This window comes from Bufo bufo, chromosome 6, assembly GCF_905171765.1.
Source record: "Bufo bufo chromosome 6, aBufBuf1.1, whole genome shotgun sequence".
NCBI lineage: Eukaryota > Metazoa > Chordata > Amphibia > Anura > Bufonidae > Bufo > Bufo bufo.
The window spans coordinates 173,304,004-173,323,200 of record NC_053394.1 but is presented as its reverse complement, the minus strand read 5'-3'; the positions used below and the strand labels follow the sequence as shown (position 1 = coordinate 173,323,200).

At 44.5% G+C, this 19,197-nt stretch overlaps 2 protein-coding genes across 4 annotated transcripts in view; both read right to left on the bottom strand.

Moving 5' to 3' along the window:
• LOC121006072 (zinc finger protein 287-like) overlaps positions 1–19,197 on the bottom strand; it is a 519,245-nt gene that overhangs the window by 231,378 nt on the left and 268,670 nt on the right. The gene's annotated exons all lie outside the window — the stretch shown is intronic.
• The window catches only part of LOC121006073 (oocyte zinc finger protein XlCOF7.1-like), a 53,629-nt gene continuing 44,764 nt past the window's right edge, over positions 10,333–19,197 (bottom strand). For all 3 annotated transcript variants that reach the window (XM_040438967.1, XM_040438968.1, XM_040438969.1), the window contains 3 exons: positions 13,495–13,662; positions 13,294–13,417; positions 10,333–11,863 (listed from right to left, as the gene is read on the bottom strand). In XM_040438967.1, the coding sequence (XP_040294901.1) occupies positions 10,428–11,863; positions 13,294–13,417; positions 13,495–13,662 (1,728 nt within the window). In that variant the 3' untranslated portion in view covers positions 10,333–10,427. The remainder of the gene's footprint in view (positions 11,864–13,293; positions 13,418–13,494; positions 13,663–19,197) is intronic.

The window sequence follows — 19,197 nt, the reverse complement described above, 5'->3', positions numbered from 1 at the left end:
TGCTTAACCACTAAACCACACATTGACAAAAATAATGCACCAAGGAGTTATTGGAATGGAATGAAACTTTATATGTGAATGTTATGATGCTATGTGTTTACAATATTAAAGCGGAAGAGTTAAGTCTAAACTGAATAATTGAAAGGAGGCTCCAGTACCCTGTTGGGTAGCCTCTAGCCTGGATACAAGATGAGATACAGCTGGGCATGAAGGCATAGAGCTTCTTTATGGTATCCTGTGGCACATTTGCACACAGATATTGCAGGTGGGCCTGTAGATCCTACACACTCATCCCATCTCATCCTATAAATGCTCCATTGACAATACATCTGGCAATATCTTGCTGAAAAATGCCATTTGTAAGCCCTGCCATTAGAGGTAAGATAAGTGACTGCAGGATGTCTTGCATATATCACTGGGCTGTTAGAGTCCCTCGTATCACCACTAGTGGTGACCGACTGTCATATGCCATGGTTCCCTAGATTATCACCAGCAGTTGGGGCAGTGTGTCACTCCACAGCTAAGGTGACATTGAAGTAGAGTTGCACCGGGTATCGAACTATCAATACTTTTAGACCCAGATCGATTCGATACCGGGTTTTACTATTTACCGATACTATCAGTTAGAGAACATGTTAGAGTGCCATGATCTCCTCAGCAGCACAGTGAAGAAGGAGAGAGTCTCTCCCTCCCTCCCCACTGTGCCGCTGCCACTAATGAGAAGAGAGGGGAAGATACAATGAAGGCAACTTTCACACTCGCGTTTGGTGTAGATCCGTCATGGATCTGCACAGACGGATCCGCACCGATAATACAACCGCATGCATCCGTTCAGAACGGATCCATTTGTATTATCTTTAAGATTGCCAAAACTGATCCGTCTTGAACACCATTGAAAGTCAATGGGGGGCGGATCCATTTTGCATTGTGTCAATGAAAACGGATCCATCCCAATTGACTTACATTGTGTGTCAGGACGGATCCGTTTGGCTCAGTTTTGTCAGATGGAGGTGTCCGCCTCCAGAGCCGAATGGAGGCGGAACAGAGGCAAACTGATGCATTCTGAACGGATCCTTATCCATTCAGAATGCATTAGGGAAAACTGATCCGTTTTGGACCGCCTAACCTGTTAAGGGTCCAGTCACACGTCTGTAGTGTAGTGCAGATCTGCAATACACCCGGCCGGCAACCCCATAGAACTGCAATTGCAGACAAGAATAGGACATGTTCTATATTTTTTTTTTTCTGAGCCACGGACCGGAAGATTGGGGGCGCGCTCCGGAAATGCGGATACGGACAGCATCCGCCCCTATAGGGCGCAGCCATCCCCTGGACCGCAGCATTCAACTCCTCAGGTGCCACACCTGAGGAGTTAATTGACGGGGACCGCAGCACCTTGTCATAGAGACCGGGTATGTGATATGGCCAGCACCCGCATCCTACATTTGTATTGACAGGTTACTTATCTTCATTGGTGGTGCAGTGTGCTCCCCCCAACTCCCCCAGTATTATAGTCATTGGTGGCAGTGGCCACAGGGTCCCCTCCTCATTCGTGGCAGTGGCAGCTTCCGATCAGAGCCCCAGCAATGAAATCGCGGGGCTCCTATCTGTTACCATGGCAGCCAGGATGCTACTGAATTGTAAATAGTGTAAAGTCCTATTCCCCCTAATAGAGCTCTATTAGGGTGAATAGGACAAGGGTTCTAGCACTAAATATTATAAAAGGGCTTCTGTCAGCCCACTAAACCGTTTTTTGTTTTTTTTTGCTTAATAATAACCCCTACACTGCGATTTATCCATACATAAGTAAAATAAGAATTTTGGTTCAGTAGAATTAGCTAAAACCCTATTTTTATAATATGTAAATTACCTTGCTACCAGCAAGTAGGGCGGCTACTTGCTGGTAGCAGCCGCATCCTCCGATGGTAATGACGCCCCCTCTGCTTGTTGATTGACAGGGCCAGCGGACGGGATCTTTCTCCGCTGGCCCTGCCTGTTTTCATTCAATATCTGGCGCCTGCGCCGCGGCCGTACCTATCTTCAATCGGCGCAGGCGCACTGAGAGGCGGCCACTCACTCGGCCGCTTCATCCTCAATGCGCCTGCGCCGATGACGTCACATCTACACCCGGCGCAGGCGCATTGAGGATGAAGCGGCCGAGTGAGTGGCCGCCTCTCAGTGCGCCTGCGCCGATTGAAGATAGGTACGGCCGCGGCGCAGGCGCCAGATATTGAATGAAAACAGGCAGGGCCAGCGGAGAAAGATCCCGTCCGCTGGCCCTGTCAATCAACAAGCAGAGGGGGCGTCATTACCATCGGAGGATGCGGCTGCTACCAGCAAGTAGCCGCCCTACTTGCTGGTAGCAAGGTAATTTACATATTATAAAAATAGGGTTTTAGCTAATTCTACTGAACCAAAATTCTTATTTTACTTATGTATGGATAAATCGCAGTGTAGGGGTTATTATTAAGCAAAAAAAAAAAAAACGGTTTAGTGGGCTGACAGAAGCCCTTTAAATAAAAAGTAAACATTTTTTTTTAGAAAAGCACCAAAATATTAAGTTTAATCACCCCCTTTCCCAATTTACATATAAAATATATAAACAATAAAAAAAAAAAACATATTACACATCTGAAAAAGTCCAAACTATTAAAATATAAAAAAATATCTCCTACGCGGTGAACACTGTAACAGAAAAAAAAAACTTTTTTTGTCACCTTGTCCCCCCCAAAAAATAGGATAGGACTGTTCTATTATAATTTATGCCCGGACGTTCCATAAAATGCGGAATGCACACCGCTATTTTGGTGTTTTGTTTTTATTTCCGCATGGTATCGAGTATTCAAATCAAATCAAAATTTTGTTATCGTGATGACCCTAGATTGAAGTGCTCACCATTAGGTCTCCATACTCGAAACCAACCATCATGAGATCCCAGAATAAAACCTGGATTAAGTTTTAGTCCATAGCAGTCCTGATTTCTCATTTGATACCCCTGCAAACAAAGGCAATGGTTGCTGGCTGTCAAAGCCAGGACCCGGAATGGGCGCCGTGACACCAGATTTACTAATGCTAAGCCCTGGAAATGGACTGGGAAGAGACTGGGGTGTGTAATGGAGGTGCCACCTGTATCTAAATGGTGGACAATGAAACTTTGGGAGCTGCTCATATTTGTCTGTGGATCAAACAATCCTAATGGTGGTCTGTCTGGGCCATAAAGAGCCCACCCTCATGTAATCACTGCACCCATCACCTCCTAACAACTAGGTCAGTTGATCAAAATGATAATTCTGCTTCACTCAGTCAAATGATGCACCCCTTCTCAACTTGTCAACTGGACAAAATGTTTTACAGAGTCATTGCTTGTAGGCAGCAGAGGCTGTTTAGATGGCACGATCTGCTGCCGGCAAACAATTTGAGTGACTGCACAACAATCTATTATCTGATCAGGGTTTCGTTAGATGATTATCGGCAGTGTAAAAGGGCCTTAATAGTAGCTCTGTGTGTCCATGAGTATATTATCCCTATAACGTTTTCCCTGGTATACTGAATATGCAATACTTTGCATAACATTTTTTACTTTAGCCCCGTGCTCCTTTGTCACTCATGTTGCATTAGGCAGTCATAATACAGTGTACATGAAGTACCTGTTAGGTTTTGTATTCTGCCTTTCCCAGGCAGATTCATTTGCCATTTATATACCGGCTATTTACAAGGCAGCTTTTAACCCTGAGATATTGGCACAGACACATGTCAAAATTCCGGGGTCTGCGTATGCTCTGCCTCCCATTGTTTTCAATAGCAGGCAGTGCTGCAGTTCCGTGGCCCAGTAAATAAAAGATGTGATCCCAAGAAGGGACACAGATGTGTGGACAGCCGCTGCTTGAAGTCATGGTGGCTGTGCGCACACGGCTCCATTTAATGGGACTAAGCTGTGAGTGGGTCCACGACATCCAAACTGAACAACCATATGTGAACTGGCCCTAATAAAAAAAAGCTGCTTCTCAAATGTGATTAGGAAAGTGACAGTAAAAGAAAACCACTGTAATCACACATCTGTAACAAATCATAAATCTACGCATTGTGGGGACATTTATCAAGACTGCCATGTCAGTTTTCTGGTGGTAAAACATCACAACTGACGATGCGTGCAACTTTTTACGCTAAATCCTGTAACTTTTGGAGAGCTATGCCACCCCCCACCACTTTGGAAAGTGGTGTGAAATGTAGGTCTGTTTCGGTCATTAGTTCACTTTTAAGGGCATTTATTATGTGCAACATTTTGAAATTTCCCACAAAATGTCACAGCTAGTGGCATAGTATGACGGGTAACCTCCTAGCCTTTTCTTTTATGATCAAATCTATGTGACGGAGATTTGTTGCTGTGTGAGGCAAATGGTGGCCACACCAGATACTGACTGGTTTTCTGACCCCCCCCCTTCCCCAGTAAGGCAAAACTGTGCACATTTCAGAGTGTCCTTTTATTGTGGGCAGTCTAAGGCTACTTTCACACTAGCGTTCGGGGCTCCGCTTGTGAGTTCCGTTTGAAGGCTCTCACAAGCGGCCCCGAACGGATCCGTACTGCCCCAATGCATTCTGAGTGGATGCGGATCCGCTCAGAATGCATCAGTTTGGCACCGTTTGGCCTCCGCTCCGCTCAGCAGGCGGACACCCGAACGCAGCTTGCAGCGTTTTCGTGTCCGCCTGGCCGTGCGGAGCCAAACGGATCCGTCCAGACTTACAATGCAAGTCAATGGGGACGGATCCGTTTGACATTGACACAATATGGTGCAATTTCAAACGGATCCGTCCCCCATTGACTTTCAATGTAAAGTCAGGATTATACCATCAGATCGGAGTTTTCTCCAATCCGATGGTATATTTTAACTTGAAGCGTCCCCATCACCATGGGAACGCCTCTATGTTAGAATATACCATCGGATTTGAGTTACATCGTGAAACTCAAATCCGACAGTATATTCTAACACAGAGGCGTTCCCATGGTGATGGGGACGCTTCAAGTTAGAATATAATGAGAACTGTGTACATGACTGCCCCCTGCTGCCTGGCAGGTGCTGCCAGGCAGCAGGGGGCAGACCCCCCCCCCCTCCTGTATTTAACTTATTGGTGGCCAGTGGGGCCCCCCCTCCCTCCCCAGTATTAATTGTAAGCAGTGCGGCCCCCCTCCCTCTATATTCATCGGTGGCCAGTGCGGATATTAAATATGAGCAGTGCGGTCTCCCCCTCCCTCCCTCCCCAGTATTAAATATGAGCAGTGCGGTCTCCCCCTCCCTCCTTCCCCAGTATTAAATATGAGCAGTGTGGTCTCCCCCTCCCTCCCTCCCCAGTATTAAATATGAGCAGTGTGGTCTCCCCCTCCCTCTATTCATTGGTGGCCAGTGCGGATTCAAAGTATTGTGATCAGTGCGGCCTCTCCTCTCGACCCCCCCCCCCATCATTGGTGGCAGCGGAGAGTACCGATCGGAGTCCCAGTTTAAATCGCTGGGGCTCCGATCGGTTACCATGGCAGCCAAGACGCTATTGCAGTCTTGGCTGCCATGGTTACTTAGCAACAAATAGCAGCATTATACTTACCTGAAGAGCTGCGATCTATGTGACCGGCCGGGAGCTCCTCCTACTGGTAAGTGACAGGTCTATAGGCAATGCGCCGCACAGACCTGTCACTTTACCAGTAGGAGGAGCTCCCGGCCGGTCACATAGATCGCAGCTCTTCAGGTAAGTATAATGCTGCTATTTGTTGCTAAGTAACCATGGCAGCCAAGACTGCAATAGCGTCTTGGCTGCCATGGTAACCGATCGGAGCCCTAGCGATTTAAACTGGGACTCCGATCGGTACTCTCCGCTGCCACCAATGATGGGGGGGGGGGGGTCGAGAGGAGAGGCCGCACTGATCACAATACTTTGAATCCGCACTGGCCACCAATGAATAGAGGGAGGGGGAGGCCGCACTGCTCATATTTAATACTGGGGAGGGAGGGAGGGGGAGACCACACTGCTCATATTTAATACTGGGGAGGGAGAGAGGGGGAGACCGCACTGCTCATATTTAATACTGGGGAGGGAGGGAGGGGGAGACCGCACTGCTCATATTTAATACTGGGGAGGGAGGGAGGGAGGGGGAGACCGCACTGCTCATATTTAATATCCGCACTGGCCACCGATGAATATAGAGGGAGGGGGGCCGCACTGCTTACAATTAATACTGGGGAGGGAGGGGGGGCCGCACTGGCCACCAATAAGTTAAATACAGGAGGGGGGGGGGGGGGGGGGGTCTGCCCCCTGCTGCCTGGAAGCACCTGCCAGGCAGCAGGGGGCAGTCATGTACACAGTTCTCAGTATATTCTAACTTGAAGCGTCCCCATCACCATGGGAACGCTTCTGTGTTTAGAATATACTGTCGGATCTGAGTTTTCCGAAGTGAAAAATCAGATCTGAAATAAACTGTTATGCAAACGGATCCGTTCTGAACGGATGCAAGCGTTTGCATTATAGGAGCGGATCCGTCTGATGAAACATCAGACGGATCCGCTCCGAACGCTAGTGTGAAAGTAGCCTAAGGCACACCTGTGCAATAGTGATGCTGTCTAATCAGCACCTTGATATGCCACACCTGTGAGGTGTGATGGATTATCTCGGCAAAGGAGAAGTGCTCACTAACACAGATTTAGACAGATTTGTGAACAATATTTGAGAGTAATGGGTCTTTTGTGTATGTAGAAAATGTTTCAGATGTTTGACTTCAGCTCATGCAAAATTGGAGCAAAACCGAAAGTGTTGCGTTTATATCTTTGCTCAGTGTATAACTGATCTCTGTGTGTCGCTGTAAGACGCAATGGTAAAAACTGTGGATTTTGGAAAAACTGGTATGAATCACATTGTTCATGAAAGACCTACACGTGAAATAAATGTGGAACAGGTGCGGACCAAAAATATCATTTTGCATGGGGCCTAAAACAGAGAAGATGCCTGAAGAGGTAAAAACATGATTTGATATCATGGACTAGTAACATGTTAAAGGATATGGACACCTTTGTAAAAAAAAAAAAATATTTACACTAATTTATTTTGTGGAGAAAATAATTTCTCCAATTGGTTCTATTTATCTATCTTTTTTCATTTTTGTTCTACAGCCTGCTGTGCTTCCTATGCACACCAGGCTGCTCTCATCTGACGGATTCTCTGTAACCACTCCTTGTTCCACACAGGACCACGTCTCCCTCTCCCTTCTCCTCCTCCCCGCCCCAGTCAGGAATGCTGTATCAGAAGCTGCCAGGTCTGGCACACATAAAGCCCCGCCCCTCACAAACATCTCGCTCACCAGGAGCAGCTCCAGACTACATTGTGGTTACAGGACCTGTGGTGATGTCACAGTCATGTGATCAGCCATGTGTGCGGGAGGAGTTAGGGGAACAAAGACTCCGTGTATAGGGTGGCCAGACGTCCGGGCCTGGACAGATACAGGGATGTCCACCCTTTCATTAGCTCACGCTCAGACAACAGCACTGCGCTGTCTGATCGTGAGCTGCAGCAACTGACTGAGGCTTCTCTCACCCCCAGTCAGTCACTAGAGCCACAGACATGGCTCCCTGTGGCTAACTGAGGGGGAGAGAAGCACCCCGGCTGCCCCCAGCTCAAATTCCATTCAAAAAGTTCCCTCTCCTCCCCGTTATTTATTGGCTGGAAATGGGAGGCGTGGCTTAATGGAGCCAGGGTGTGGCTTCACAGAGGTGGGTTTATTGGTTTTGGGGCGTGGCCGATGAGGTCCGGCTTTCTGGGGTGAAGCCAGTGGCTACCCTATCCGTGTAGGACTGTGCTGGTGGAGAATGCAGAGGTACTTTATGTATGGAAGGTGTATATAAAGCAGGGCTATGTCAGTGTAACCAGTCTATTGTATAATTTTCTGTGTGTAATGTGCACACAGTAGTTCTATCTGTGTAATGGACATGTAGCAGAGCTGTGTGTGCAATGTGTATATAGTAAACTATCTGTGTAATGGGCATGTGGTAGAGCGGTGTATGTAATATGTATATAGTAGTGTCAGCTGGACGCAGTGTATGGCAGCGTCAGGTGGACGCAGTGTATGGCAGCGTCAATAGGGCGCCGTGTATGGCCGCAAAATTTGTACTCCTTCTCGGCTAAAAATACTCCTCAAAATTGTTAAGAGGAGTATTTTTACTCTTCTGGAAAAAATGTAGTGCGACCTTTGCTGTTAGCTGTAGTGCGACCTTTGCTCTGCTTCATACTGCAGTTGGTCGCATCTAGATATGAGCGAACTTGTGTTTCAAGTTTGGCGTACAAGGTTCAGGTTATGTAAGAATTCCGTTATGGATTCTGCTACCACAGACCATAACTAAGGGTCCATTCACACGTCCGCGTAATGGGTCCGCATCTGTTCCGCAATTTTGCGGAAGGGGTGCGGACCCATTCGTTTTCAATGGGGCCGCAAAAGATGTGGACAGCACCACCATGTGCTGTCCGCATCCGCACAAAAAAAGCATATCCTATTCTTGTCCGCAGCCACGGACAAGAATAGGCATTTATATCATAGTGCCGGCCATGTGCGGTGCGCAAAATGTGGAACGCAATTTGCAGACTGGAAGACAGTTGCGGACGTGTGAATGGACCCTTTATGGTCCGTGCTAGCGGAATCCATAACGGAATTCTTAGATAACCTGAACCTTGTACGCCGAACTTGAAACACAAGTTCACTCAACACTAGTCGTAACGTTTTAGCTCATAGGTTGAAAAAAAAGAGTCTGTGAATGAGCTGAAAACATTGCGACCACAGGGGTGAATAAAGTGTTTGAGAGCGCACTTTTTTTTTTTATATATATATATATATATATATATATATATATATATATATATATGTCATTTATCAAACTGGTGTAACGTAGAACTGGCTTAGTTGCCCATAGCAACCAGATTCCACCTTTCATTTTTCACAGCTTCATTTGAAAATGAAAGGAGGAATTTTATTAGTTGCTATTGGCAACTAAGCCAGTTCTAATTGACACCAATTTTGATAAATATCCCCCCCTTCCCCTGTGTACTTCTATGTGTACAGATGATTGTGTGTAGTCACATTGTGCTAATCTATGTGGGAAAAGTGAACGCTCACTGTGCAGACTGCACACAAATACTGTATTCAGAAGAGAGTGCAGGTAGTGAGAGCATCAGTAATGAGATCTATATCCTGCTTATAATACCATGGTTCTGACTGTAGATAGCTGCACTAACGTTATCAGCAGAAATATCTATTGTGTCTACAAATAATGGACTTTCTACAGAAAAGAAAGTGAGAAATAAATCTGCTGATTACAGGTTGTAGCATACTGTAACTCGCCATGTTGTGGATTGGAATGAAATCTTACAAGTTCCAGCAGCCTATATGTAAGTGGCTGCTAGCTGTGGGGGCAGGGCAGCAGAGCTGGTGCTGGTGCATGTGAAATCCACAGGAACGCCCACAGATTCTCACAGGAGATGACAGTAGTGAGCAAAAATCATATCAGAGCATTTCTGAGGGCATGTGAAGCAAAGCCGATACCAGTATACAAACAAGTGCAATTGTATTATGTGCTGCATTACGGTAAGATATGAGGTTATTGATTTTTAGTGCACAAAGGTGTCTATAGCCTTCAAGGAAGAACATTTATTATAATTATTGGCTTGAAAAGCAGGGAATGCTGTGGAAGTGTGGTTGAATAGTGGCAGTGGCTTCTCCTTTCCAAACTTATCAACGCAGGTGGCAGCTTGCATGAAAATAGAAGTGTATATATATGGCAGCACATCTGGCAGGCTGTGATGGCAGAGAGCAGGCTGCCAGATTTGTCATTGCCGGATTCTACAGTCCACCGCCTGATCCACATTGACTATACTAGAGTCCGGCCGCTTTCCAGCATAAATGGCACCAAAGAGGTAGCATTTAGTGTAGGCTCCTATCCAAAAGAGATCACCTTGTCGTGGTGGACAGGCACAAATGATACAGGCGGTGGACTGTAGAATCCGGCAAATTTATATAACGAGCATAGCATTAGCACTAGTATATTTTCTGTAGCAAGTATTTTATTTGTGTTTGCAGAGGGCTTTTGCATTGTGTTTCTTTTTATAAATGTCGGGTTTCGGCCAGACAAAAAATGCAACGATTTTGTCTGTCCGACAGCTGGCATTTGTGCTAGATCAGGCATGCCGAGATGCAACGTATCCTAAGCTATAAAAATGTAGTCATTTTATTGTTTTCCCTGAGAGCCAGACCCTGAGAAGTCAAATCCCTGAAAGTATTCTTTGAATGTAAGAAAGATGACATGGGGGTTCTTTTTTATATATTTCCTTTTAATCTGGAAATAAAAGGGGCAAAGACCAAGCAAATACAAAGAAATATATTAGCATGTGAAATACGCCATCTACTAAACACGTTTGTTGTACGTAGAATATATGCCAGTGTCATAAATGTTGTGTGACCAGCCATTTATTTTACGGGAATTCCAATGGTCTCGCAAGCTGTTGTTGACATAGTTCTCAATGCTGGTGGCTGGTTTCTCTGCCTCGTGAGTTTTGAGGTGGCGGTTCAGGTGGCCTTTGTGTCCAAAACGTTTACCACATTCCAAGCAAACAAATGGTTTTTCTCCCGTGTGAATTCTTTGATGTACGACCAGATTGGAGTGGTTGGTGAAGCATTTGTTACATACAGGGCAAGTGAAAAGTTTTTCCCCGGTATGGATCCTCTGATGTATGACCAGGCTTGACTTGTAGAGAAATAATTTGCCACACTGTGGACAAGACACCTTGTTTCCATTGTGCATTGCCTGGTGTTTGACAAGGCCAAAGTGTGACGTGAAGGTTTTCTCGCATGTAGAGCAGACGTACATCCCCTCTACAACCTGGCGGTTTGTATATGGCGCACTTTCAGAAGTTTTATTCCAATCCCTATATTTTGTTACAGAAAATCTTTTGTATGTTTTTGATGCACCTTTGTTTCTGTTCATTGTCTGCCTAGATGCTGATGTATGAAGTCTCTGAGTAGAGTCTGTGGGGATGTATATTTCATAGCCCTCTTCCTGAGAGACGGGTTCCACCTTAACTTGACTAGGTGTCTGCGTGTGATCGGGTAGTATGTAAATCGAAGAATGTAGATCGGCTTCTTCTTCACAAAGGACAGATTCTCTCTTAATATGAGCTAGCGTGTATTGTGTAGGGCTCACTTCATAAATATTAGTCCCTGTGCCATTTGACTCTTCCTGGCCATGTATAGATGGATATTGTGTAGGTCCATAATTATCAGCTTCTGGGGGTACAGCTTCCTCCTTAATAGGAGTACACAAATACTGTGCCTGTGTATGAGATGTGGCTATAAATGTATCTATAGGGGATCCTCTAATACAGGACGAGAACTCTGGATGACTAGGTTTGGTATCTACATCCTCGCCTGTGGAATTCCCTCCAGTACCTGATAACTGTTGCTTAGTCTGGATAGCTGTATTTGTGTCCTGTGTATGATCATTGAGCGTATAACTCCCATCACTGAGAGGTTTTATCTCACTTGAAGGATTGTGGGCATTTGTAGCTGAATACAGAACATCACCACTAGAGTTCCCATCTTCATTCATACAAGATTCACTATTAGGTATGTTCTCTGGTGGCCTGTCATCTGTAGGCATGTTCTTAAGGGGAGCAAATTTGTCCTTACGTTTGCTAAAGAACTTGGCCCGTCTTCTCCAGGGTTTTCTACACTTAGAAGCTTTACTGCCTGCTTTGGCTTGTATGTCTCTTGCATCTTCATTTAAGCAGGGTGGTGCAGGCAAACCATGGTCATCTTCCACTTCAGCTTCTTCCATTTTTAAATCTACAAGAAAGTAATTTAAGTGAGTATAAGGGATCTTTCACACAAGTGTGTCCCTTGCAGGCATCACGCTCCTTGTGAGATAGGGATCATGTGGTCTAGACTTAGGAAGTAGACTTATCATGATTGACAATGCTGTGTTCCTCTGCCTGATCTTTCTGTAATAAAATCATACTGACAGCTTATGACGGCTGAAATTGATAATGCATAAACTGCTAGTGGTGCTTGCTTAATGATCACACAACCAAGATGGAGCACCCTTTGATTTGGGTTCTGCAGCATGATATATGTTTAGACAGGGTCAGATTAATTCTGGGTGGCATCTCACCTTGCTATGATACAGGCTGACACTTTGGTATGGTAACAGTCAGGCCTCATGCACACGACCGTGCCATTTTTTGCGGTCCGCAATTTGTGGAACGGAACAGGCGTCGTTGTAGAAATGACTATTTATGTCCGCAAAACGGACAAGAATAGGATATGTTATATTTTTTTTTACGGGGCCACGGAACGGAGCAACGGATGCTGACAGCACACGGAGTGCTGTCCGCATCTTTTGCGGCCCCACTGAAGTGAATGGGTCTGCACCCGAGCCGCAAAAACTGCGGCTCGGATGCGGACCCGAACAACGGTCGTGTGCATGAGGCCTCATACAGATACTGGAGATCCCCCTGTGGAATGTCATTCCAAGCTCTTTCAACTTAGACAGGTAGTTCAGCCAAGGTGGTTGTTAGCTGCTGTGCATGGGAGATCACTCATCCCATTCAATCCCAGACATTCTCAGTGGGGAGAGATCTGGTGATCAAGCTGGCCAGGATAGCTGCTAGATACCCTAAAGAGTATGGTGTGTAGCTCAGGCAGTGTATGGACAAGCTTTATCTTGTTGGAACACTACATCTCCTAACTGAGTTAAGAAAGTCAGGAAGACTGATTCCAGGACATACTGAAGGCTGGTCAATGTTCCCTACATCAATACCAGACGGGAACGGCCATGGTAGCTAATGCGCCCCACACCTGGTGTTGGTCTTGTGTGTCTCCACACTATACATGATGGCAAAAGGCGCTCTCCAGCCATCCTGTGAACTATTATACATTTCATTACTGAACCAAAGTCAGAAGAGGATTCAACAGGAATGGAAACTATAAAGGAAGGACTTCTTGATGGATCCACTTCTGGCTTTGACGCAAAAAAAAATGCATCAAGATCGACATTGGTATTTTTCTAAATGCAGTTTTTTTTTCTTCTTCCCCCTTTGCCCTGTTAAGGAGGGGGGGGTTACTGACCAAGGCTTGCTGGTGTTATTAATGTTTTATATCTATATTGGAATGCTTACTCCCTGCCTGCTGTCCCTGTATACATATACCACTCGTTTTGAAAAATTAAAAAAAGCCAAAAGACCCATTACCGTTATCAGTCATTGGAGTTCACTAACCTTTACTACTGTCAAGGTCCTGATCTTCCATCAAGACATACTTATAGAGATCCTTATGTCCTTCTACATATTCCCACTCCTCCATGGTGAAACTGACCATGATGTCCTCATATCGTACAGGAACCTGCCACAGCAAATAAAACCAGTCATCATCCAGACACCTCCCTTATTATTACTGAATAATGTCTGATCATCGCTCACCTCCCCGGTCAGCAGCTGTATTATCTTGTTGGTGAGATCCAGGATCTTCTGATCATTCTTTTTGTCCTGATCCATTAGGACACTCTGGGTCCTGCATGATCTTTCAGACTTATGAGGAACGCTGCTTCTTGAGACATGCAGAGTAGACCTGCTTACAGGTGCATAATCCTGGGGGGTACCAACAAATAATACAGAAGATCAAACAGGTCTATAAGTCTAGTAACATGAAGCCTATAGCACTAACACCAATTGGTTCTGACCAATGTGTAATTTTGCCTCTAAAGGTTTCCTTAGTAAGCCTTTAACTGAGTGTTGCTAAGGAGAATCCATCTTCAGCGTTCTGAATACTGAAGATAGCCAACTGTAAGATGAGGCTGAGAAGCCTGCCTCTGCCTCCCTACATGTATGTTTCACTAAGGGGTTTACTGGCCCGCTCCTCTCTGTCTTCACAGCGTCGTCTCTGGTTAGTTAGAAAGCTCTGAGAAGATAGATCGGATACATAATCCATGCTGACAGTACGGCCAGATCATCCCTAAGGACGCATTCACACATACGTGGATAGATGTAATAGTGTATTACTGTACAGCGGCAGGAAGCGCACAGTGTCATAGCAACCAATGATGCCGTGCACTCGCAGGACAGGTTTTCACGGACCGTGGTCCGTGATAATGCATGTATGTGTGAATGCAGCCTAACAAGTGGCAGTAGGAACACTCTTTAGCGATGATCTGCTGGTGTAAAGGTGCCGCTGATTACTTGATGAACAAGCACACATTAGTTTATCAGGTAATTGCATCTTTTATGCAGGCACAAAAATCATTGTTTGCTGGCAGCAGATCATGCCGTCTAATCACGCTCTGCTGCCAGCAAATAATGAATCTGTATGAGGACAAGTAATGGCATTATAAGGGGATCACTGCATGTGATAGCAGCGGTCTCTTCCACTGACAAGCAGGCGATTGTTGGGAAGGAACGCTTCTTTTCCAGCAATCGCAAGGCTCATCTGCCAGTGTAATACAACCCTACAGTGTGACATACAGTGACAAGGTAAACTTACGGTCAGTGCTGATTGCGGCAGACCCCTTCACTTCTACCTTGCAAGTGGACTGGGAACATAACTGACAGTAAGTGTACTATGTAGCACTTGATCGCTGCAGAGGGATGTGCTGGAAAGATAGAGGTAAATGGGGCTGCAGCGATCATTACTGGCAGCATATCAAACAGGATAGTCAGGGACTTGGCAGAGGCAGGTCGAGAAGGGCTGCTAAGGGACCCCCTAGAAGCAGTTTTTTTATTTGTTGAAATTGTGCATATTAAATAACAAAATACATAACAAATTATTAACATCACTGTCTCTTTGAATTTTATATATTTTTTAAATCATCCATACAACTGGCATTACCTTCTACCTCTTAAACTGCCCCTGGTGGTATGAAGAGGCATCCTATACAGCACTGAAGAGTATTACAGGATGTTACTATTGATGGCAGGGTCCGACACCACACATCACCGCCGATCAGTGGTTCTCTAGCAGCTGGTTACTGCAGCTCTGCTCCCACTGAACTGAATGGGGAGCGGCACTGCAGTTATCAGCTCTATCCACCGCACAATGCCCGACTGTACAGTCGTGGCCAAAAGTTTTGAGAATGACACAAATATTAGTTTTCACAAAGTTTGCTGCTAAACTGCTTTTAGATCTTTGTTTCAGTTGTTTCTGTGATGTAGTGAAATATAATTACACGCACTTCATACGTTTCAAAGGCTTTGATCGACAATTACATGACATTTATGCAAAGAGTCAGTATTTGCAGTGTTGGCCCTTCTTTTTCAGGACCTCTGCAATTCAACTGGGCATGCTCTCAATCAACTTCTGGGCCAATTCCTGACTGATAGCAACCCATTTTTTCATAATCACTTCTTGGAGTTTGTCAGAATTAGTGGGTTTTTGTTTGTCCACCCGCCTCTTGAGGATTGACCACAAGTTCTCAATGGGATTAAGATCTGGGGAGTTTCCAGGCCATGGACCCAAAATGTCAACGTTTTGGTCCCCGAGCCACTTAGTTATCACTTTTGCCTTATGGCACGGTGCTCCATCGTCCTGGAAAATGCATTGTTCTTCACCAAACTGTTGTTGGATTGTTGGAAGAAGTTTCTGTTGGAGGGTGTTTTGGTACCATTCTTTATTCATGGCTGTGTTTTTGGGCAAAATTGTGAGTGAGCCCACTCCCTTGGATGAGAAGCAACCCCACACATGAATGGTCTCAGGATGCTTTACTGTTGGCATGACACAGGACTGATGGTAGCACTCACCTTTTCTTCTCCGGACAAGCCTTTTTCCAGATTGCCCAAACAATCGGAAAGAGGCTTCATCGAAGAATATGACTTTGCCCCAGTCCTCAGCAGTCCATTCACCATACTTTCTGCAGAAGATCAATCTGTCCCTGATGTTTTTTTTGGAGAGAAGTGGCTTCTTTGCTGCCCTTCTTGACACCAGGCCATCTTCCAAAAGTCTTCGCCTCACTGTGCGTGCAGATGTGCTCACACCTGCCTGCTGCCATTCCTGAGCAAGCTCTGCACTAGTGGCAATCTGATCCTGCAGCTGAATCCTCTTTAGGAGACGATCCTGGCGCTTGCTGGACTTTCTTGGACGCCCTGAAACCTTCTTAACAAGAATTGAACCTCTTTCCTTGAAGTTCTTGATGATCCTATAAATTGTTGATTGAGGTGCAATCTTAGTAGCCACAATATCCTTGCCTGTGAAGCCATTTTTATGCAAAGCAATGATGGCTGCACGCGTTTCTTTGCAGGTCACCATGGTTAACAATGGAAGAACAATGATTTCAAGCATCACCCTCCTTTTAACATGTCAAGTCTGCCATTTTAACCCAATCAGCCTGACATAATGATCTCCAGCCTTGTGCTCGTCAACATTCTCACCTGAGTTAACAAGACGATTACTGAAATGATCTCAGCAGGTCCTTTAATGACAGCAATGAAATGCAGTTGAAAGTTTTTTTTGGGATTAAGTTAATTTTCATGGCAAAGAAGGACTATGCAATTCATCTGATCACTCTTCATAACATTCTGGAGTATATGCAAATTGCTATTATAAAAACTTAAGCAGCAACTTTTCCAATTTCCAATATTTATGTAATTCTCAAAACTTTTGGCCACGACTGTATAGTTCCAACACTGGAGCTACTACAGAACAGCTGAACGGTGGAATTCCCTGGAGTACCCTTTTAAAGGTGAATTCACACAAGGGGAAAAATTATATCAATTTTGGTGCAATTCGCAACAGAAGTAACTTTTAGCGCTAGTGATAAAACTAAAATTTTAGACCAAATTCACCCAGTGTCGTACAGAGCATAATAAATCACTCATAGTGCAAATTTGTGACATTTTGATGGAAATACTCGAGTTTCTACAAGTAGGGCAGGAAGCACTTAAGGCTTAAGGCTACCTCTGCGGAAGCCTGCTACTTTTTTAACAAAAAGCTGCCATTTCGGTTGCAGAGTGCAAATTCTCATGAGTTTGCACTTGTCTGGGGTATACTTACAATATCACCTATATTTGCGCCTTTCCTCTGATAACACATTCATAAATGTGACGGTCCTAAGGTCACTATTAACACCGCCCACTTTTCAGATTTATAGTGTTGTTTTTTTGTTTTTTCCACAGCATGCTCTAGGTCAGGCATGCTCAACCTGCGGCCCTCCAGCTGTTGTAAAACTACAACTCCCACCATGCCGTTCTGTAGGCTGATAGCTGTAGGCTGTCCGGGAATGATGGGAGTTGTAGTTTTGCAACAGCTGGAGGGCCGCAGGTTGAGCATGCCTGCTCTAGGTATAGCATTTTTGCTTCATTTTGTGGTGTTTTGTCCCATAGGTAGTCATATGCTTTTTCAAGAAGCAAAAAAGTGGCAATCTTGCATTATCGCAGTTTTAAACTTTTTTTTTTTATAAACCATTGCTTTTATCCATATTGATCTAGAGGACGTGATAATAAACACATGGCTTGTAAAAAAAAAATTTAAATGCTTGTGCTAAAACGCAATTTGTTAAAACAAAAAAATCACTGAAAAAAACAAAGAAAAACATCCTGCACGATATGATAGATAAATGTGCGGATGTCCCTGGCCACATTCATGAAAAAAATTACAGAAAAAAGATAATAATGCACTTAATAATATAGATGCATGCATTATATATGGACCAAGCCCTCACTCTGATGTAATAAAATCTGAGACACTTAGCCAATATATTTTGATCAAAACACATCCGTGCCCTCCTACCAAGCGCCAAGGCGCCTGACCTGAGACCACATTGGCGCTTGGTAGGTGGGCACAGATGTGTTTTGATCAAAATATATTGGCTAAGGGTCTCAGATTTTATTACATCAGGGGCTTGGTCCATATATAATACGTGAGGGCTTGATCCATATATAATGCTTGCATCTATATTACTAAGTGCATTATTATCTTATTTCTGTGATTTTCTCCAATAATATGGCCAGGGACCACAATTTTATATCATACCGTGCAGGATGTTTTTATCTTAGTTTTTTCAGTCATTTGCTTGAGGGAGTGGCACCTTCAAGTGTGAATGCACACCTATTTTATCTTGGGAGTAGCATTCCTCTGCACTTTTGCCTTTCCTATCTAATAGACCGCATTGATTAGGTGGTATATATAGGTGTGCTTGCTCCTCCTCCCATCGGCAGCTTGATTCACACGGAGGTGACTAGGAGCAGCACACCATATGTGCGGCATCTGCGCTCCTGAACATAGAAGCCCAACAGCTTAGGTAAGTTTAGCGTAGGGACCCGCCTGACCTGAGACCACCTTGGCGCTTGGTAGGCGGGCACAGATGTGTTTTGATCAAAATGTATTGGCTAAGTGTCTCAGATTTTATTACATCAGAGTGAGGGCTTGGTCCATATATAATGCTTGCATCTATATTATTAAGTGCATTATTTTTTTTTTTCTGTAATATTTTAAAACAAAAGCAACAAAACGCCATTAAAAACACGTTTTTGAATTTTGCAATTTTTTACAAAAATAGAACACAAACGTAGTGTGGCAGCACCCTTAAACTTAAAAGCCTGCCTCTTTGACACAAGGTTTCAGATTTTTTTTTTTATTAATCCCTAAGTACTTTTTTTGTGGCGTTTTTGTGCACTTTTGCCATTTTAGTGTCTACCGATGTTAGATGAAGGTCTGTGGGAAATATGTAACACAGGATATGCAAGTGTATTTTTGCTAATGACGTTTTTGTTACTTAGGTGGCATTTTAGTGTTTTTTTATTTGTGTTTTTTTTTTTTTTTTTGCACCTTTAAAAAAATGCAGCATGCTGTAGCTCCTGCCATTTATTCACTTTTTCTCTTGGGAGCAAACATTATAAAGAAAACACTAGTGGTAAGACACTGCATGCAATAAAATGACAGAAAAATATGTGGCAAAAACCACAGGTGGAAAAACAGTGTGCGCTTATGCTGCTGATCTTTTGCAGGTAAAATAGGCCAGAGGAAAATTCATGTGTAGGGACCCTAAGGGTGGTCTTACACACAGCTTTTCGTGGCAGATTTTGATGCAGTTTTTGAAGCCAGAAATACAGTAGATGCAAAAGGAGTGAGAAATATAAAAGGAAAGACTTCTACTTCTCCTCCTGCTGGATCCACCTCTGGCTTTGGCTCAAAACAAC